Genomic DNA, 18,856 nt, shown 5'->3' with positions numbered 1-18,856 from the left:
CTCCACATGCACTGGTCTGGTGGCCAGTACCCCGGTTGAAGCCACAACCATGCTGGCCGGTCTTGGGGACTGGGGGCTGCAGGGACTCCCAGTCAGACTTAGCCATCCATGCAGGGGGCTCTGGAAGCAAGACCTGTTAGGACTGGGAATCAAAGGGGGTTAAGCAGGCAGTCCAAACTTTGCTCACCTCCCTGCAAGTCCAGCTGTTCAACCTTTACTAACATCCTTCTCTGTGATGTTCCCTCCACCAAGTGCACCCCTCCTCGCGCTAAGTCCGCACGGCATGGCCCGCCGGAGCAGAGTGCCGCACTGTGCACCATGACCTCCCTGGGGAGTTGTGTGGGGCAGGAACCTTTGTAGGAAGGGGGGGCACTGATTGGGTGTGGGAGGGGGGCCTTGGCCAGCCTAGAGTGGCAAGGGATTGGTGGAGCTATAACATGGCTCCTAAAGGGGTTTGTGCACTGCTATGCCTGCCCCATCGGTGTTTGCTTTGCGTTTCCACTAGTGTCTATGGGACACGCCAACATTTTCCAAAGCGCAGGTTTGCGCCTGGCAGGGGGGGCGTTCCCGCACTGAAAGGTCTCTGAAACCCAACCAGCAGTGGCCACACCCCTTGGTCGGCCCCCTCCTGCGTCAATGTGCTGCCCTGCGCCTCTGCTGCACCCCAAGTGCAGCGGGGCAGCGCTCCACCATCAGCCAGCGGCCGCATGCTGCAGCAGCCAGAGCATGGCGCACATCCCATTTCCGCTGGCGCAGAGAAGGATATGCCAGCATAAGTCTCCCTACTGCCAGTGTAGCAGTAAGTACACTTCCAGAGAAATTTCAGCCTCCTCCCCCCCTTAGGATTGTGCTGTTAGTTGTGGTGGTGGCAGACAGAGTTTTGGGGATCCTTGAGATCTAGTTTTCAAGTTCAGAAGAGCTTTCCAGTTTTAAGGATCATGTTAAATAGATTACACCAAGCATCACAGATAAAAATAAATACAGAGGTCCAGACACTGGAATAAAGAGTGGAAGAATAATAAAAATAAATACAGAGGTCCAGACACTGGAATAAAGAGTGGAAGAAGCAGAGGTCCAGACACTGGAATAAGGGAGGAGTTCTTGTCATACCCCTTGCAATATAATTGAGTAGGAGACTACTAGCACTTTTCTCCTAGCAGCTAGAAAAGAAGGATAAAGATTTCCTCTCTCTTTTTGAGCAAATACTGATCATTTAGAGAGAGCTGATATACTTCTAAGTCTGCCTTGTCCACACAGAATGTACATCTTTACAGGTGCAGTTTTGGCCATCTTTTGTGAACATCTATTGTTAAATGGTTAAATGAGCCTGCTTCGGCGGGGAGGGTGGGATATAAATAAAATATTAATATTATTATTATTATTATTATTATTATTATTATTATTATTATTATTATTATTATTATTATTATTATTATTATTATTATTATTATTATTAGTTTTGAAAAAGTTATATTCACCATGCATGGTTTCTCCACCCTGTTTAGGCCAACCTGTTTACACAGGGGAAACATGTCATTAACCGATTGGTTGTTGATTTCATGATGTTATATTCAGAGCTCCTCCCCCAAGTTGCACCCAACAGGCTGAAGAAAATCAAGGGAGTATGACAGTAGTTATTCTGTGCAGAAAGTCATCATCATTTCAGACAGAATTCTGATTACGGTAAGTCTCCTTGTAGACGTTTCTATGGACAAGTAGGGTATAAATAATTTATTTCAGCTGTGTTAATACAGATGTGAGTCCTTTTTCTTGATTGTTCTGGAAAGGAGTGCCCACGCAGAAACGGAGCTGTTTTCAGGATGCTGTTAAGGTTATGGATTTTCATGTTAAATGTTTTTATTTATTATAGAAGGCAAATTTGTGTGGATTGTTGATGAGAGGTTGATCTTCCTTTCAGAACTCATCCCTGTGGAAAGGGATAAGATGGGGTACAAGGAGCAAGTCCTGTGTGCCTGTGGCATGGAGGTGGCAGCAGAGGCCAAGGAGAAAGTGAGACAAGGCCAGGAATAGGATAAGAGATGAGCAGGGCTCTGAGGAGAGAGGAGCAGTGCTCGACTTCACCAGCACCAGTAGAGCCCCAGGGCTAAAAGGGGAGATGTCAAGAAAGTCAAGGGGGGAACAAAGGCAAACTAGCTGGGAAAGGCTGAGAAGGCACAGAGAAGGGAGAAAGAGGAACCTAGAGAAGAAACTCAGGTTTTGGACAAGCTAAGGCAAGCAGAGGTAAGGAAGCTTGGTGGAACTGCTGTATGGCTGAGGCATCACCTTGTGGTTCTGTAGGGGAAAGGCAGGCAGGTGAAAGAAAGCATACTTGTGTCGGTATCTGTGCAGACCCAATTCTTGGCAATAAAGGGAGCTTTAAGGAGCACAATTGAGTCTAGGTGAGTCACCTGACCATAAAAGACACATAATCATGCCTGCTTCCCCCTAGATAGTCTCTGCTTTAGTGAAAATTTCCTTTTCTGCACTAATAATGGTTTTCAGTGGGCCCACACAAACACACACAGAATTTTAGAACACTCTGCAGCAGAAACTATGTGTATGCAACTTGTCATGGGTCCCAAAGCAGTGTTTCAGAGTTATTGGTCACTTGATTTCAGAAAAAATATTCTTTTTTCTGTTTCCATCTGAATGTGAGTGCATCATATAGCTTCTTATGGGCAACAAGTCCCAAGGAAACATGATTTGTCTGTTGCCCGGAGTTTTTATTCATGTTGAGATGGAACATGCACACAGGCCTTGAATATCACATTCGTGTTGTGGTTCTTAGAAGGTATTAGGAAAACTAAGACAGTTTGTTTCCACAAAAACACTCATATCTTAATAAATATTTGTTCTTTTTGAATCAATTTTTTACAATGCAGAGACATATATATTCAGAAACACAAATGTTTAATATAATCTACATCTGAACAGTTTTTGGATTCTGACATCAAAAACTGGAGAGCCAGTATGGTATAGTGGTTAAGTGTGTGGACTCTTATCTGGGAGAACCGGGTTTGATTCCCCACTCCTCCACTTGCACCTGCTAGAATGGCCTTGGGTCAGCCATAGCTCTGGCAGAGGTTGTCCTTGAAAGGGCAGCTGCTGTGAGAGCCCTCTCCAGCCCCACCCACCTCACAGGGTGTCTTTTGTGGGGGAGGAAGGTAAAGGAGATTGTGAGCGGCTCTGAGACTCTTCAGAGGAGGGCAGGATATAAATCCAATATCTTCTTCAAAGAAGTCTGAACGATTGCTCATATCTGAATGACATCATTGAGTAAATTTGACTTTTGCTGGTTCATGGGAGCTTTTTGATCCCATTTCTCCAAATCCTCTATATGAAAGTGTAGACAGGAAAGACTTGGGTTATAAATGTTATTTTTAAAAATAAATAATTTTAGGCCAAGATTCCATTGCTTGGGTATATGACATTAGGGTTAGCTAAAAGTAAAAAATGGAGTTGGGGGGGATAGAGGGGTATGCAGAGACCAAAAGGACCCTAGTATCTCTTAGGGTCATCCATTGAATGGAGCCCACCAGAAATCAATACATACAATCCAAAGGGGCTTCCAGATGAAACATCTCCAAGGAAATCATGCACGGAATAAAACTTGTACTTCATGTGCATGAACAGCTATATCTTTGTTATGTTACCAAATTATGCATCAAGAACATGATTCTTCCTTTACAGATCAACCCCCAAAATGTCCACTTTATACCAGTCTTTGCTGCTTGCTGGACTCTGTGCATTGGCCCATTGCCATATTGTTCCTGAGATCCAGGAATACCCTGACCACCACTCTCACCACTCTCCTGATGAAGATGACGGTGGAAGCAAAACTTTGACCAGTTGGGAATTAGCCCAGGACAATGATGATGATGCTTTTAACTACCAACATCTTGCTTTAATGGTCACCAGCAGTAATCTTATCATCGCTCCTGTGAGTACTTTAATTGCCTATCTCTTCCCATCCCTGACACAATCAGCCACTCCAAGTCTCCATTTTTCAGAACTTGGGTTTGATTCCACAGAGCTCAGTGAGCAGAAGAAAAAGGAAGGTGTTTGCATTCTCCTTCATATGTTAAACCGCATTGAGGTTAAGCTCCAGATGAACATTGGGAATGTCATTTTTACAGACAGCAAAGTACAAGAGCTTCAGAACTTCTTGGATGATGCTGAAAATCTCTATCAAAATTTTTCTGTTTGTTCTAAGAGATATGTAGAAACTGAGGACCCAATGAACACCACAGATGATGCCTATGGCAAGTTAGTTGACCTCATCAAGGATCTTGATCCTGATTTTGTGGTGGCTTACATAAATCATACTTTCCTTAAAGGTAAGTCAAGACAGATTTTGTTTTCACGTACATTTATTACTTTCTTGATTTCTTTTATATCTCACCATTCTTTTCTTTGGTCAGCATTAGATGTCTCTATTCCAAACACTGTCCTTTGCAGCAGATATTTGATTGAATGTTAAAGGATTTGTGCTTTTTTTGGGGGGGGGGGATCAAAATTGTTATTTTAAATGTTTATCCACTTTGCAATGCTTTGCTTCTCTTTTTATTGCTGTTTTTCTATGGCAGTTCTAATCATCTTTCTGTGCTGTATTTTGGGAACAGCAGTTCTATGGAATTGTAGGCTCTTACTGTTTTGTTTTTAATTTAATTATTCCAGCAGGTTCTGAACAAAATTTCTTTTTTTATTTCAAATTTTTATTTTAAAATTGCAAAGCAAAACATTAAAAATAATAAGAACAATAAGAGCAAGCCAAATAAAACAAAAAAAGAAACATCAGTAAATAAATACAGATGTGTCATAGATATTATAGTCAAAAATAAGTAGTACAGACATAAATAATGACATTTGCATATTTCTTTGGCAATCTGCAGTCAATAGTATTATGAGAAACAACATAATTTTAAAAGGGGACCATTTCTCCGCAAAATATGCTTTATATAAAGGATTATCAGCTATCAATAACTGTATTGCCAATTTATCAGATATTAATAAATCCCATACCTTATTAAACCAACTGCGAACCGTAGGCAGTTTTTTTCTTCCACCTTTGTGCTAACACTGTTTTTACCTCTAATAATATCACAGCTGATTCCTATTCAATTTAGTCATTTTCATATTGCCCCCAAAATTTAATAAAACTCAGCTGTGTTAGGAACAGTGCCCCCCAATAATATCATTTGTAACCTTTAAGATGCTAAGCCAAAATTCCTTTACTAGTGGGCATTCCCACCAGCAATGAATAAATGAGCCGAGGGACCCACACTGCTTCCAACAAAATGGATTTGACAAAGAATTCCTATGAAAGAGCTTCTTTGGTGTAAGATACCATCTTGAAAATAATTTATAGTTTTGTAACCTAATAATGATATATTTAGATTTATATAAAGAATTAGCCCAGATACTTTCCCAATGTTCCTCATCTAGGGTAATATTGCAGTCTTTATGCCAAGCCTTCTGTTGAGTAGTAATCAATGACCAATTCTTTTTATTCAAGAGTTGGTAAACAGAAAACTCCTTTATAATTGGAAAAACCATCTTTTATTACCTTTTCAAAAGACATTCATAATCTACCTAATTTTGATTTTAAGTTATTAGCTATAGACATAGAATGAAGTTGTTGGTACCTAAACCAAGATATTTCCAATCCATATTGCTGAAAATTTGTAATGATTTGCTAGCAACAGGTAGGATGCCAGCTTCATGGAAGGAGGCATGGATAATAGCAATTCATAAGGAAGGTAAAGATAAATTGAACGTAATTTCTGAGTTGGTTTTATTAACAGTTTAGTGTAGGTGAAGTTTTTGTTTTTAAAAAAAAATGTTGGCTTACATCAGATTCTCTGGTTTGATGTTGGCTCTGTTGGGCTTGTTGGTTCTGTTTGCATTCAGAAGCTATTATGATTAGTGGTTGCTTTTTTGGCTCTGTTGGGCTTGTTGGTTCTGTTTGCATTCAGAGGCTATTATGATTAGTGGTTGCTTTTTTGATTAGTGGTTTGGCTATTGGTTTCTTTGAGTTCTCCCCCAATACAGGAAACAATAGAGACAAGTAGGATGGCTGGAGGGCAGCTGTAGAACTGGTCCCCTTGGTCCAATTCACTTGCTGCTCTTGGCTCCTGACAATTAGGAGTCATTTGGTTGAAAAACAGCCACTCCAGCCTCCCCACAGTCCCCCATAATGAATAGTGGAAGTATAACAGTTCCGGGATCCCCTCGGGGCCCTTACCCAACCCCAAACTGTTAATACTTCAGAAAGGTCACAATCTAATCCAGGTATCATATTTTATTCAGAATTTGTGCAGAAGTCTTTTTAAGCTCCTGTATGAACATACCTCCTGGCATAACCCCATCTTTCTCTTCCTCTTCATAAGCCTACACAAAGAATCCATTCTATTACCGGCCTACTCAAGAAGAGGACTTCTTTTTGTCTAATGGCACAACAGTAAAGGCTGAAATGATGCATAAAGCCAGGTGTTACAACACTTATTTTGACAAGGAACTGTCCTGTGAGGTGGTACAGATGCCTTACAAAAGCAACACTTCTGCATTCTTCATTCTACCTGATCATGGGAAAATGAAGCTGGTGGAAGAGGCCATTGGGGAAAAGCTTTTTCAAAGATGGAATAATTCACTGGAACCAAAGTAAGCTAAGTGTAATAGAATATGGTACCCAGGCTGAGAATAGTTCCAGTCCCTGCTAACCTGTCAACATTTAATTCGTGACCATCTGTCACCCCAACAGATGTGAGAGAATTCTTATTCTGAGCGATTCAAATAGTGGAGGAGTTCTGGAAGATGCTAGTTATATAGATCAGTGATCCATAGCGGAATGGTTCATAGATGTTTGTGGTTCTCTATGCAACTGGACAATACTGCAGGTTCAAGTGCTGAACCAAGTGGTCCAGTGACACAGAGAGAGGCTAATTGGGAGAAGAGTCTATGGCCGATTCCCCACTAGCCTTGTCCTGGTCTCACGTTCCTTTTTCCCACAGTGATTCTGTTTGATTTTGCACAAACTGTCATAGGGCTGCAATTTGCCCTTCCTCTTTCCCAAGTTCCATCCGTGGCTGTAGGATTCTCTGAAAATCAGATTTTGAAGCCATAGACAGGACAGGGGAAGGAGGTAGGGCAAGTTGCACCTCCGTGGCAGCATGTGCAAAATTGGGCAGAAGCTCCACGGGAAAAAGGAGCACGAGGCCAGGACAAGGCTAGTGGGGAATCAGCCTATGCCTTCTCAGAAATTGGCAGCTATAGCTTGAGACTGGAATTCCAGGCAGACACATAAGGAAATGACATTTATAGCATGGAGCAAAAGTAGAGGTTCCAGATTTCTACCTGACAAGCTTTCCACATGCTGCTCCCTGCAAGAACTTCTTCTCTTTCTTTGTACACCAGACATGGCATATTCTAACACTTCTTGCTCACAGTCAGAACATTACACTACGGCTGATTCTGCACTCACCTTGGTCCGGGGCAGGCTTCCATTTCCGTGTGGAGCAAGCTGGCATTTCTGCACCAGCTGCTCCACACCGCCATTTTGTGTGGGGCAAACCCGCAATTTGCCCTGCTGCAGTGTAAATAGTGAAAAAACAGGTTTACACTGCAGCAGATTTGCCCCACGCAAAATGGCGGTGCGGAGCAACTGGTGCGAAATTGCCAGCTTGCTCCGTGCAGAAACGGAAGCCTGCCCCGGACCAAGGTGAGTGTGGAATCACCCTACATTTACTCACAATCCTATTCGAATGCATCACTTCAGCTAGCTTTTTGAGTACAAAATAAAGTTTTATACCATTGTTATAATGGTCATTTGGACGTGTGCTTGTTTGTTTTTAAATCCAAGCTATTTGTTTTCTCTTAAGTCAAAAGTTCAATACAGTGTTCCTTGCATTATGTGTTCTTCTTTGAACAGATGTTTGGATATACACATTCCACAACTTTCACAGTCTACAGTTAAAAGTTCAGATAGAAGTGATGTATTCTCAGACCAATCTGGAATTTCCAGGAAAGCTCAGCTGAAAATATCTAAGGTAAACTTCCTAAAATTCATTATGCAAGATGGTTACTTTCCACATGGGACAAAATAGTGGAAATAAAATTTCCATGTGGCTAGTGGGATGCACCTCTTTTGGGGATGTTGCAGAAGGCTCTGATTCAGGGGTGGGGTTCTAGCAGGAGCTCCTTTGCATATTAGGCCACACACATATTACCACCCCCCGATGTAACCAATCCTCCAAGAGCTTACAGTAAAGGCTCTTTTTTGTAAGCTCTTGAAGGATTGGCTACATTGTAGGGGCAGGGGGGCGGGTATGGCCTAATACGCAAAATTGCTCCTGCTAGAATTCCACCCTTGCTCTGCTTAACATCAGCAGGTCAGTACCTGCTTGTTCTCCATGTGTGGATATCTGGGTGGATTTTTTTTTCTTCTAAGAAATATTACAAATATTATGCTTGAAAATAATTATTTGGGAGTGCTGTATATGTGTGTATGGGCTAGTAGTAGACAAAGACCTCCACATTATTACAGACATTCCCGCCAAATGCTCAGAAATGAAGAGAAAGTGCCAGGGAATGAACCTGGAATTCCCTGTGTTCAAAGCAAATGCTCTGCAATCGTGGCTCCTCCTGCTAGGGTTATTGAGACTGAGCTGTAGTTTTTACAGCATGCCAAATGGAATCAGAGGGCTGAGAATACCACAGTTGCCATCAACCAGGACTCTGGTTAACATCTACCCCCACCCCCCCACACACTATAGCCAAAATCCATGCCTAGGAAACCTTGTACACAATTTGGGGGCAGATAGTCAGTAGGGGTGTGCAAAAAAAAAAATCAGAATTATTTGGATTCAGAAATATATGGGGCCAAAAAATTTGGACTACCGTATATTCCTCTGTGACCAAGAATCCTGGGTTGCTCGAGTACCTGGCACCCTGGTACAAGGTTTCTGCTTGAACAACCATTTGCATGACCATCGTGCCATCTGTTTTCAGGGCGACCAGCTCTGTTGTGAAGGAGCATTTGTCCCGTGCTGCCGGTGGGGGGGGACTGGTCACTTCATCTTGGATCTCTTGCTTTTGAAGGGTATCTCTCCCTGACTGTGCATTGGTAGCAACACAGTGAGCTTAAGGGTGGGGGTGGCACTAACGGTAGGCAGGGCCAGAGCTGGACTTTGCTGCATGCCAAAGCTGTCAATGCACTGCAAACAGTGGACAATCTCAGAGCCATCTCTCTCAGCAGTTAGAGGACTGGTTAGGCAGGGATGTTCACCCGGGCTTCATGGTGATGGATGGTGGCTCCAACATCAAGGCAGCTGTCCAGCATCAGGGCCTAAAATGCCTTCCTTGCTTGGCCCACCTTCTCTACCTCATGGTAAGGGATGCATTGGGCCAGACAACCAACTATGATCACTCATATGACCCATGAGTACTAACTTCTGCTCCAGAAGTGTTGGCACATCATGGGTCACTTCTTGCACAGCAATAAGGACACTTATCTGCTGCGTGAGAAACAGACACTAACACGCATGCCAGATCACCACCTGTTTGGTGACATCAGCACACACTGGAACTCCACCTGTGTCATGTTGGAGCACTTGATGTCACCCTTGGCCAGTTTCACAACCTGAACTGAGATTGGAGTTTTTTGCAAACTTAACTCACTGCACTGTACCCTGAACCAACAAGTGGCCTGACTTCTTTTTAAAAACCCTCCCAAAGAGCTCCCTTAGCTTTTGATAACTGGAGAGCAAGGGGTTTATATAGGTTAAAAGATTTAATAAAATTGAATTTAAAAAAACCCCTCCCACCAAAACTGGTTTGTTTGTTTTTTTGACCCCTAACCCATCCTTTTTTGGGTGGGAGGGTAGTAATCTGGTAAGGTTTAGAAAACTAGGTGATCCTGCCTCTACCTGGCTACAGTTTTTAAAAGGCTACCTTGAGATGAAGGCAATCCTTGTTATATGCTCTTAGTTAAACTTCTCCTAACTAGATCTTGGGACAAACTAGATATCCTTGCAAACTAGAAAACAGGTGTCCCCTATGACTAGAGACAAGCTGTGGTTTATCCTATGGAAATCAAAAGATGCATTGGCTTTCGGTGGCTGAAAGCAAGATGCACCGCAACCCTAGTCTCTTTAAAAGGGAGCCTGATCTGGCCTAGTCATGCTGCCTTTTTGAAGTACGCTGATGACACCCAGCTCTATCTATTGATGGATGGCCAGCCTGACAATGTCCCTGTAAATTTGGACCAGGCGTTGCAAGATGTGGTGGGTTGGCTTAGGCTGAGTGGGCTAAAGTTAAATCCAGCGAAGACAGAGGTCCTCTGCCTGGGTCGCAGCGGTCCGGGTGGGGAAATCCCCTTGCCGGTTTTTGACGGTGCGCCACTAGTACCGGTGCGAAGGGTCAGGAGCCTGGGAGTGCTACTGGAGTCTTCCCTGACAATGGAGGCCCAGATAGCAGCCACTGCTAAGTCCGCCTTCTTTCATCTTAGACGGGCGAAGGAGTTGGCTCCCTTCCTGGAGCGCGGTGACCTGGCAACAGTGATCCATGCAACGGTCACCTCGAGATTAGACTACTGTAATGCCTTCTATGTTTACATGTACATTAAGAATGTAGCACCATTAAGTTATACTGTAATTTAAATTTTAATCTAATCGCTGTTTTTAAGAAATTGTATTTTAATGGTTATTGTTGTATTTATTGTTATATCATGGTGTGACCCACCATGTCCTGTAAGCCGCCCTGAGCCTGCTTCGGCGGGGAGGGCGGGGTATAAATAAAAATTTATTATTATTATTATTATTATTATTATTATTATTATTATTATTATTATTATTATTAAAGTCCTAAACTGGATTAACGTTTTTAAAATTTGAAGATACACAATACCTAAAAACACCCTTACTAGTGAGGCAGCCTATTTACTGGCCCTAGTCAATCCAAAAACACCCTCAGATGCCAAAAAACTATAAAAACAGGAAAGGGAACTAGGCTAACCCACCCACCCCACACAGCCCACCCACCAACTCCCTCACATCAACCAGAGGGAGTTTAAAGAACCCAAAACTTCACTCAACACTTGAAACAGCAAAAAACTGAACTTTTAACAAAAAAAATTAGACCAAACCAACACCCCCTTTCCCCCAAGAACCAGAACAAGGAAAAAGGGACAACAGGACAGGAAGCAACAATAGCAGCAATAAATCCAACTAAGAAACCGCTTAAAAACTTAACTTTTAACAAAAAAACTAATGTCAAACCAACACCCCCCCCCCCCCAAGAACCAGAACAAGGGAAACGGGACAATAGGACAGGAAGCAACAGCAGCAGCAACAAATCCAACTGAAGAATCCAACTAAGAAATCCAACAAATCCAACTCTTCAAAATTGAACTTTTAACAATAAAAATTAGGCCAAACCAACCTCCCCCCCGCCAAAACATTATCAGAAGGAAAAAGAAACAACAGCAACCCAATAACCCAGGGTGGATCACAACATAATATAAAATACAAAGATTAGATAATAAAACAATAATCTACAACATTATACAATTTCCTTAAAATTTCATTAAAACCATCTAATTAAAACCAACAATTTCATACAATCGTATTTGGTGCTACATTTTCAAAATTTCCAATCTTACTCATATACAGATTTTTTTTTCATAGTGACGGTACAGCTGAATCTGCATTAAGAAAAGGCCAGCTGAAAGAGGGTAGTCTTGCAGACCCTGCGGAACTGGGCAAGACTCCGCAGGGCCCACACCTCCTCTGATAATTGATTCCACCAATGCGGAGCCATGATTGAGAAGGCCCTTTCCCTTGTAGTTTTCAGTTTGGCCTCCTTCAGCCCGGGGATTATCAGTAGATTTTGTGAACCTGATCTCAGCAAACTCTGGGGTACATATGGGGAGAGACGGTCCCTAAGGTAGACAGGTCCTCGGTCATATAGGGCTTTAAAGGTAATGACCAGCACCTTGCAACGAATCCGGTATACAATTGGCAGCCAGTGCAGCTCCCGCAACCTTGGCTGTATGTGCTCCCACTTAGGGAGCCCTAATAGCAGCCTGGCTGCTGCGTTCTACACCAGCTGTAGTTTCCGGGTTCGGCACAAGGGCAGCCCCATGTAGAGGGCATTACAGTAGTCCAACCTCGAGTTGACCATTGCATGGATCACTTTTGCCAGATCGTCACGCTCCAGGAAGGGAGCCAACTGCCTCCCCCGCCTAAGATGAAAGAAGGCGGATTTGGCAGTGGCTGCTGTCTGAGCCTCCATTGACAGAGAAGGCTCCAGTAGCACCCACAGGCTCTTGACCTTGTGCACAATGGCGTCCCGTCAAAAACTGGTAGGGGGATTTCTCCTCCCAGACCGCCATGACTCAGGCAAAGGACCTCTGTCTTCACTAGATTCAACTTCAGCCTGCTCAGCCTGAGCCATCCTGCCACAGCCTGTAATGCCAGGTCCAAATTCTGGGACACAGCCAGGCCAGCCGTCCATCAGTAGATAGAGCAGGGTGTCATCGGCATATTGATGACAACTCAGCCCATACCTCCGGACAATCTGGGCAAGGGCACACATGTAGATGTTAAACAACATCGGGGAGAGGACTGTCCCCTGTGGCACCCCACAATTAAGTAGATGCCTCTGGGACAGTTCTCCCTCAATCATCACCCTTTGTCCCCGACCGTCAAGGAAGGAGGAAAGCCATTGTAAAGGCAACCCCTGAATCCCCAAGTCAGCGAGGCAGCGGGTCAGTAACTGATGGTCAACCATATCAAACGCTGCCGATAGGTCTAACAACATCAGCACCGTCACGCTGCTTCGATCCAGATATCGCTGGAGGTCATCCACCAGGGCGACCAGCACTGTCTCCGTCCCATGGCCTGGATGAAAACCAGACTGGTGGGGATCTAGCACGGAAGCATCATCCAGAAAACTCTGCAACTGTAACGCTACTGCCCTCTCAATAATTTTGCCCAAAAAGGGCAAATTTGAGACCGGCCGATAATGAGCCAATTCGACTGGATCCATTCTCACCTTTTTCAATAGAGAGCGGACCACAGCCTCTTTAAGTGGCGTTGGAAAATGCCCTTCTGAGAGGGATGTATTTATGATGTCCCATATTGGACACCTAAGTTCCCTCTGGCAAGCTTTAATTAGCCAGGAGGGGCATGGGTCCAGGTCACAAGTTGTTGGGCGTAGAGTGGAGAGGATTCTGTCAACTTCCTCCAGGCTAAGCATGTCGAAGCAGTCCAGAGATGGTTCAGAAGACAGGCACAGAGCCTCAAGTTCATGTACTGTTTCCAATGTGGCCAGGAGGTCAAGGTGGAGCGACAAGATCTTATCTGCAAAGAATTCCACAAAAGCCTCACAGCCAATCTCCAATTCCCTAGCGTTTGATGTGCCTTGCGGCAGTATTGTAAGATTCGGAATCGTCCTGAATAATTGTGCTGGGCGCGAACTTGCAGACACAATCTCGGTCGCAAAGTAAATCTTCTTTGCAGCTTTGACTGCCATCTCATAGGATCTCATAAACTCTCTATAAGATGTCTCGAGCCAGCCGCCATTACCTCTCTAGCTGTCTGAGCCCCCATTTCAGTTGCCGTAATTCCGGGGTGTACCACGGCACCACCCTAACACAAGGGCACAGAGGGCACCAAGGGGTGATCTCATCAATGGCTCTCATGCCACGACTCCACCAGGCCATCGAGAGAATCGGCAGGGGGTCAGGGATCCCGTAGAGCCATTTTGAACCGCTCAGGTCCATCAGGCTCTGTGGGTGAGCCAAAACAGGCTCGCCGCCTAAACGGGCTTGGGGTGCAACATCCACTCAAGCCTTAAGGGTGAGGTGGTCCAACCATGGCACCACCTCAACGGTAATTGACGGATAGTGAGTGGTAGCAGAGAGCCGTCCAAATAGGCTGATAATAATAGTCACGCCAATAAGAAGAGTCTTCACACCAGTTCTTCTAGAATTATCGGTGTTAGTCCAACCATGGCACCGCCACAGCAGTAATATCGTCCACCAAAATCCCGACTGCAAAGACCAGATCAAACATGTGCCCCACCTGGTGAGTGGGTGTTGTAACAAATTGGGAGAGCCCCAGTGTCACCATGGATGACACTAGGTCCATAACTCGACTGGAGTTCGTGTCATCAACATGGACATTGAAGTCACTCAGGATCATAAGCCTTGGGTACTGCAATGCCCAGCTGCTACAGCCTTCATCAGGGATGATAAGGCGTTGGCCGGTGCATTAGGCGGACGGTACACCAGACATATCGCCAATCCCTCCCCAACGTCACACGCCAAACTCGCACATTCAATACCATTGATCTCTGGGGCCAGGAGGGCCCGAAAGGAGTAAACCTCTTGAATGAATAGTGCCACCTCTCCCCCCCACCTTCTAGTTTGTGATTGGTGAAAGACTGAGTATCCTGGGGGAGCCATTTGGAAGAGAGCCACCATCTCTCCCTCTTGCACCCAGGTCACAGTCACACAAGCCAGGTCCGCATCCTGTTCAAGCAAAAACTCGCAAAGGACTGAGGTCTTATTATTTATGGACCTGGCATTGCATAACACCAATGATGGAGGCAAGTATTTTAACCTGGCCCCACTGCCTGCCACCATTGGGATGGGACACAGACTGGAAGGCGGCCGAGCGCCACCATGTCTAAGTTTCCTTCCCTTATAACAGTGTCTGCTCCCACCATCATATCTTCCCCTCCCCAGGAGTACTGGAATTCCCAGGCCAGTCATCCACCTCTGGTCTCCGCCACAGCCTCAAACCAGTCGTGAAACCACAGCTCAACACCCTGCAATTTACTAATTCCCCAATCCTCCCAAACCTTTCCACCCCAATCTTCTACTTAATTTATCTATATCTGCTAATTAAACTGGTCTAATAGTTAATTAATAGATTAAAACCCTAACCCTCACAAACTCCCCTTTAATTAATAGCTAGTAATAATTCAATCAAATTTCTTATGACTCATTAACTATAAAACCCTTCCAGTCGAATCAAACCCTCTACTTAATTTGCCAAAAATACAATATTTTATATCAAATAGCCTATCAATTAGTGATTCCATCCAAATTAATTAACCAAAAATAATCAATCAATCAATTTAGCAGTCAAATCCCATCCTAATTCCATTCATAAAAATTAGCAGTTGGAGGTAGATATTATAAAAATGAAACCAGATAAAGTGCTGTTGTGCCTTATTCAGATGTAATCTCTCTAAAGTGCAAGGTATTGGATATAGCTTATCCTTAAAATGCAGTAGTATTTGTGGTGAATAAACCACAGTCCTGTGTCCTTATAAATGTCCCTGCCAGGTGTGAGCAGTCTCCTCATCCACTGTGGTCCCTACAGGTAGACGGGACAGGTTGATAAGTAAACAAATAAAACCAGTGCCTGATTGTACAGTAAATTTGGACATCTGTTTTGTGAATTATTGCATATACATTCTATTTGTCTCTTGGTTCAATCACTTTTGGAAAGACTTCAGTCACAGTTAGTTATAATCTCATAACATGAGTCCCAGACATTCAAATCTATTTTAAAAAATGCTGACTTCACCCTACAAAATGGTCAATGGATCTAAATTTAGCACAGGTAGGAGAGGAGGGAAGGCAGGGGGCTGCAAACCCTTACATAGAGCAGATGCTGCCAGAAGGTAACATCTGCACTAGTACCCCTTGTAACAGGAGGAACAATAAATCACAGGGAAAGGAAATAACAACATGGCTAACATCTCTTAAGTTATTAAATAATGTATTTTGCTTTGGAAGACTAGAACAGAAACAAAGTTGTTCACTGTTCCTCCCCCTTTTTGGGGGGCAAATTAATTTTTGCTTTTACTTTCCTTGCAGGCTATCCATAAAGCTCATTTGAATATCCATGAGAATGGCACTGAAACTGCTGCCACCACTCTCATTGAAATGGCCCCAACTTCTTTCCTCCCTGTATTTACGTTCAACAAGCCCTTCCTGTTTTCAATTATAGACGACACTACTGGTGTCACCTTGATCTTCGGGAGAGTTATGAATCCTAATGAACCCTTCATATCCTCTGTAAGCTCTATACATCCTATGTATTTTTATGCGTTCCCATCTCTATCTCTATCTCTTTTCTTTCTTTTGAATGACATAATGGAATACTATTTGTAATAGAATGCAATATATACAAATAGATTTTTTTCAGATATAACACCAGTAAGAACAACATATTAGTATGGTATTCAGAACAACATATAGTGATTGTCACCTTCACGTTTGAGGGGAGGCAGATGGGCATCATAAAGCTAACTTTCCCCACAATTAGAAAATATTCTCTTACATGCATATCCCCTATTTTGACACATTTATTGTCATAAATGTTGTTTCCCCTTAATTGGATCCATACAGCTGTTGGCCCTGTGCACTGGCTTGTTGTCCCTGCTTTGTCTCAAAATGTCATGGTATATGCCAGGGGTGGCCAACGGTAGCTCTCCAGATGTTTTTTGCCTACAACTCCTATCAGCCCTAGCCATCACCCATGCTGGCTGCGGATGATGGGAGTTGTAGGCAAAAAACATCTGGAGAACTATCGTTGGCCACCCCTGGTATATGCTAATTCATTTTTTTCCAGTCCTATATATTTGAATTCTTTTTTCCCTTTTCATTGTATCTGAAGAACTATGTGTGTGTGTGTGTAATACACAAAAGCTTATACCTTGAATAAAACTTTATTGGTCTTAAAGGTGCTACTGGACTCTTCCTTAATTTTAATGAACATGAATCACCCAGCTGACAAACTCAAGAGGCTCACTTAATGCCCTAGTGCTGGCCTAATGTATGCAAAGCATTTGTTTCAGAGCAAATTAAAAAGCTGATGTGATAATCTGGAGTCTGTGAAAAAACAACACTCTGGTTGTTCTTTCTCCTATACAGAATTTCTTGTCTAAATAATACTTCATTATCAGTATAGCACCTGATGCAGTCTAGTGAGTAAGGTAATGAGCTATGAGCTAGAGGGTCCTCTGTTCAAATCTTAACATCACCACAGACTCACTTGATGACTTCAGGCAGAACATTGTCCCTGAGCCTTGGGTCACCATCTGCCATAAGGGGCCACCAGTGAAAGGGCTTTACGTGGCCAGGGCTGGTCCTAGACTGTCTGTACCCTAGGCAAGGCTAACTTCTCTCTCCCCCCCCCCACACCCTGCACTGATTACCAGTTTTCAAAAACTGATGAATTGTGGGGGAAATGAAAAGCACAAAACTTGAAATTGCTCCCTGACCTGGATGGCCCAGGCAAGCCTGATCCTGCCAGATCTCAGAAGCTGAGCAGGGCCAACTCTGGCAAGTATTTGGATGGGAGACCTCCTTGGGAGAAGGAATGCTTGGAAATAGAATGCTGGCACACCAAGGGGTTTTACTCTTTGTTCGAGGCAGTAAGGAAAATATGGCTGTACAGCTCTTCCCTCCCACTGTGAAAGCAAGCCTCGTCCCCCTCCAGAAACTACTACTCCCTAGGACACTGGAGGTGGGCCAGCCTATCATTCATCACCTTTTCTTCCAGTCACTGCCCAGCTAGTAACAGCCATTCATGCCCAACAATTGGGGAGGAAATGATGCCTCTCCCCTGCCCTGAAGATGCACCTCAGAGCCTTAACTCTCCCCCCCCCCCACCACCATCTGACCATTCCTGGATCATCCCAATCAGTCTCACAACTTTTGGGGGTCATCTCCCCTCCACCATGAAAGGAGTTAGAAAGGGAGGGGAAAGTGGCCTCTGGGCATGCCCAAGAGCACCCCCACACGACCCAGGGGGCTTGAAAGAGCCAAGAAGGAGCCCCGTGACCCAGGGGAGATCCTAGCAGGCAGCCCCCTCCACTCCAGGCTGAGTCCCCCCTCCTCCCCCCCCCCCCTGGCAGGCTCAGGAGGAGGAGAAGGCCTTACCGGTCTGGGCTCCCTGAGCCAAGGTGTTGCCTGGCAGTGAGGGAGGAGCCAGTTGGGCTGGGCTAGGCTGGAGTTCCGCAGAGGTGCTGGGGAAAATCAGTGGCCTGGGGAAGGAAGGTACACAGGTGCGCAAGGGCCATGGTGGCGCTGGTTGTGGCTGAGAAGAAACCCCACAGCGGAGCTGCAAAGAAGTGTCCCAGCACCATCACCCTTAGTTCACATGTGGCCCAGAGTGCAGTCATGTCACTAGTCACATGCTTGGGCCCCCAATTCAGTGCCTCCCAAAGTCTGGTACCCTAGGCAGTCACCTATCTTGCCTAGTGGCAGGGCCAGCCCTGTACGTGGCCTAGGGGAATTGGTTCACAGCCAGAAGAAGCCTCACCTGGCCCATGGAAGGTGCCGATGGCCACATTTGAGTCCACCAGAGCTTCAGGGCTGTCTGACTCCTCCTTCCTTCCTTTTTTGGGTGGGGCATAGCTGGGCTGGGGGGGTGGAGTCCTTTCTCAGGGCCACTTTTCTTTTCTACCCAGTCTGCTCATGACTGCCGCTTACAATAAGCAATACTGACCCTCTCTAGGCCTAATGGTCTCAATCAGCATAAAGGCAGCTTCATTTGGAAATTCATGTTCTGTGGCTCAAATGCCAGAGATGGCCTTGACATAAACAGAGTTTAAGAGTGATGTCCTACATTGCCTGAAAACTGCAGAACACATTTATAATTCCCATGTGCAAAAGAAATACCACCACAGATCAACTATCAAAGGCAGAGATTTCATAGCACAGTTTGCCACTTCACACACAGGAAATAATATTGCAGATTCATTTGTACGTCATGATACAATATTGAACTGCCTTATTCTGGATCAGACCACTGGTCCATATCATGGTCAGTGTTGT

General features: G+C 44.4%; 1 protein-coding gene across 1 annotated transcript; it reads left to right on the top strand.

Moving 5' to 3' along the window:
* The first annotated feature begins 636 nt into the window (after nt 1-636).
* Nucleotides 637-17,976, top strand: LOC132589563 (alpha-1-antiproteinase-like). The gene is made up of 8 exons (XM_060262328.1): nt 637-799; nt 1,871-2,010; nt 2,299-2,399; nt 3,691-4,337; nt 6,390-6,660; nt 7,928-8,045; nt 15,890-16,090; nt 17,935-17,976. Exons 1-8 carry the CDS (start codon nt 637-639, stop codon nt 17,974-17,976), a joined length of 1,683 nt encoding a protein of 560 aa, XP_060118311.1.
* The last annotated feature ends 880 nt before the right edge of the window (nt 17,977-18,856 follow it).

The sequence above is a fragment of the Heteronotia binoei genome, chromosome 21, assembly GCF_032191835.1.
Source record: "Heteronotia binoei isolate CCM8104 ecotype False Entrance Well chromosome 21, APGP_CSIRO_Hbin_v1, whole genome shotgun sequence".
Lineage (NCBI taxonomy): Eukaryota > Metazoa > Chordata > Lepidosauria > Squamata > Gekkonidae > Heteronotia > Heteronotia binoei.
This window is presented reverse-complemented; position numbering and strand designations above follow the sequence as displayed.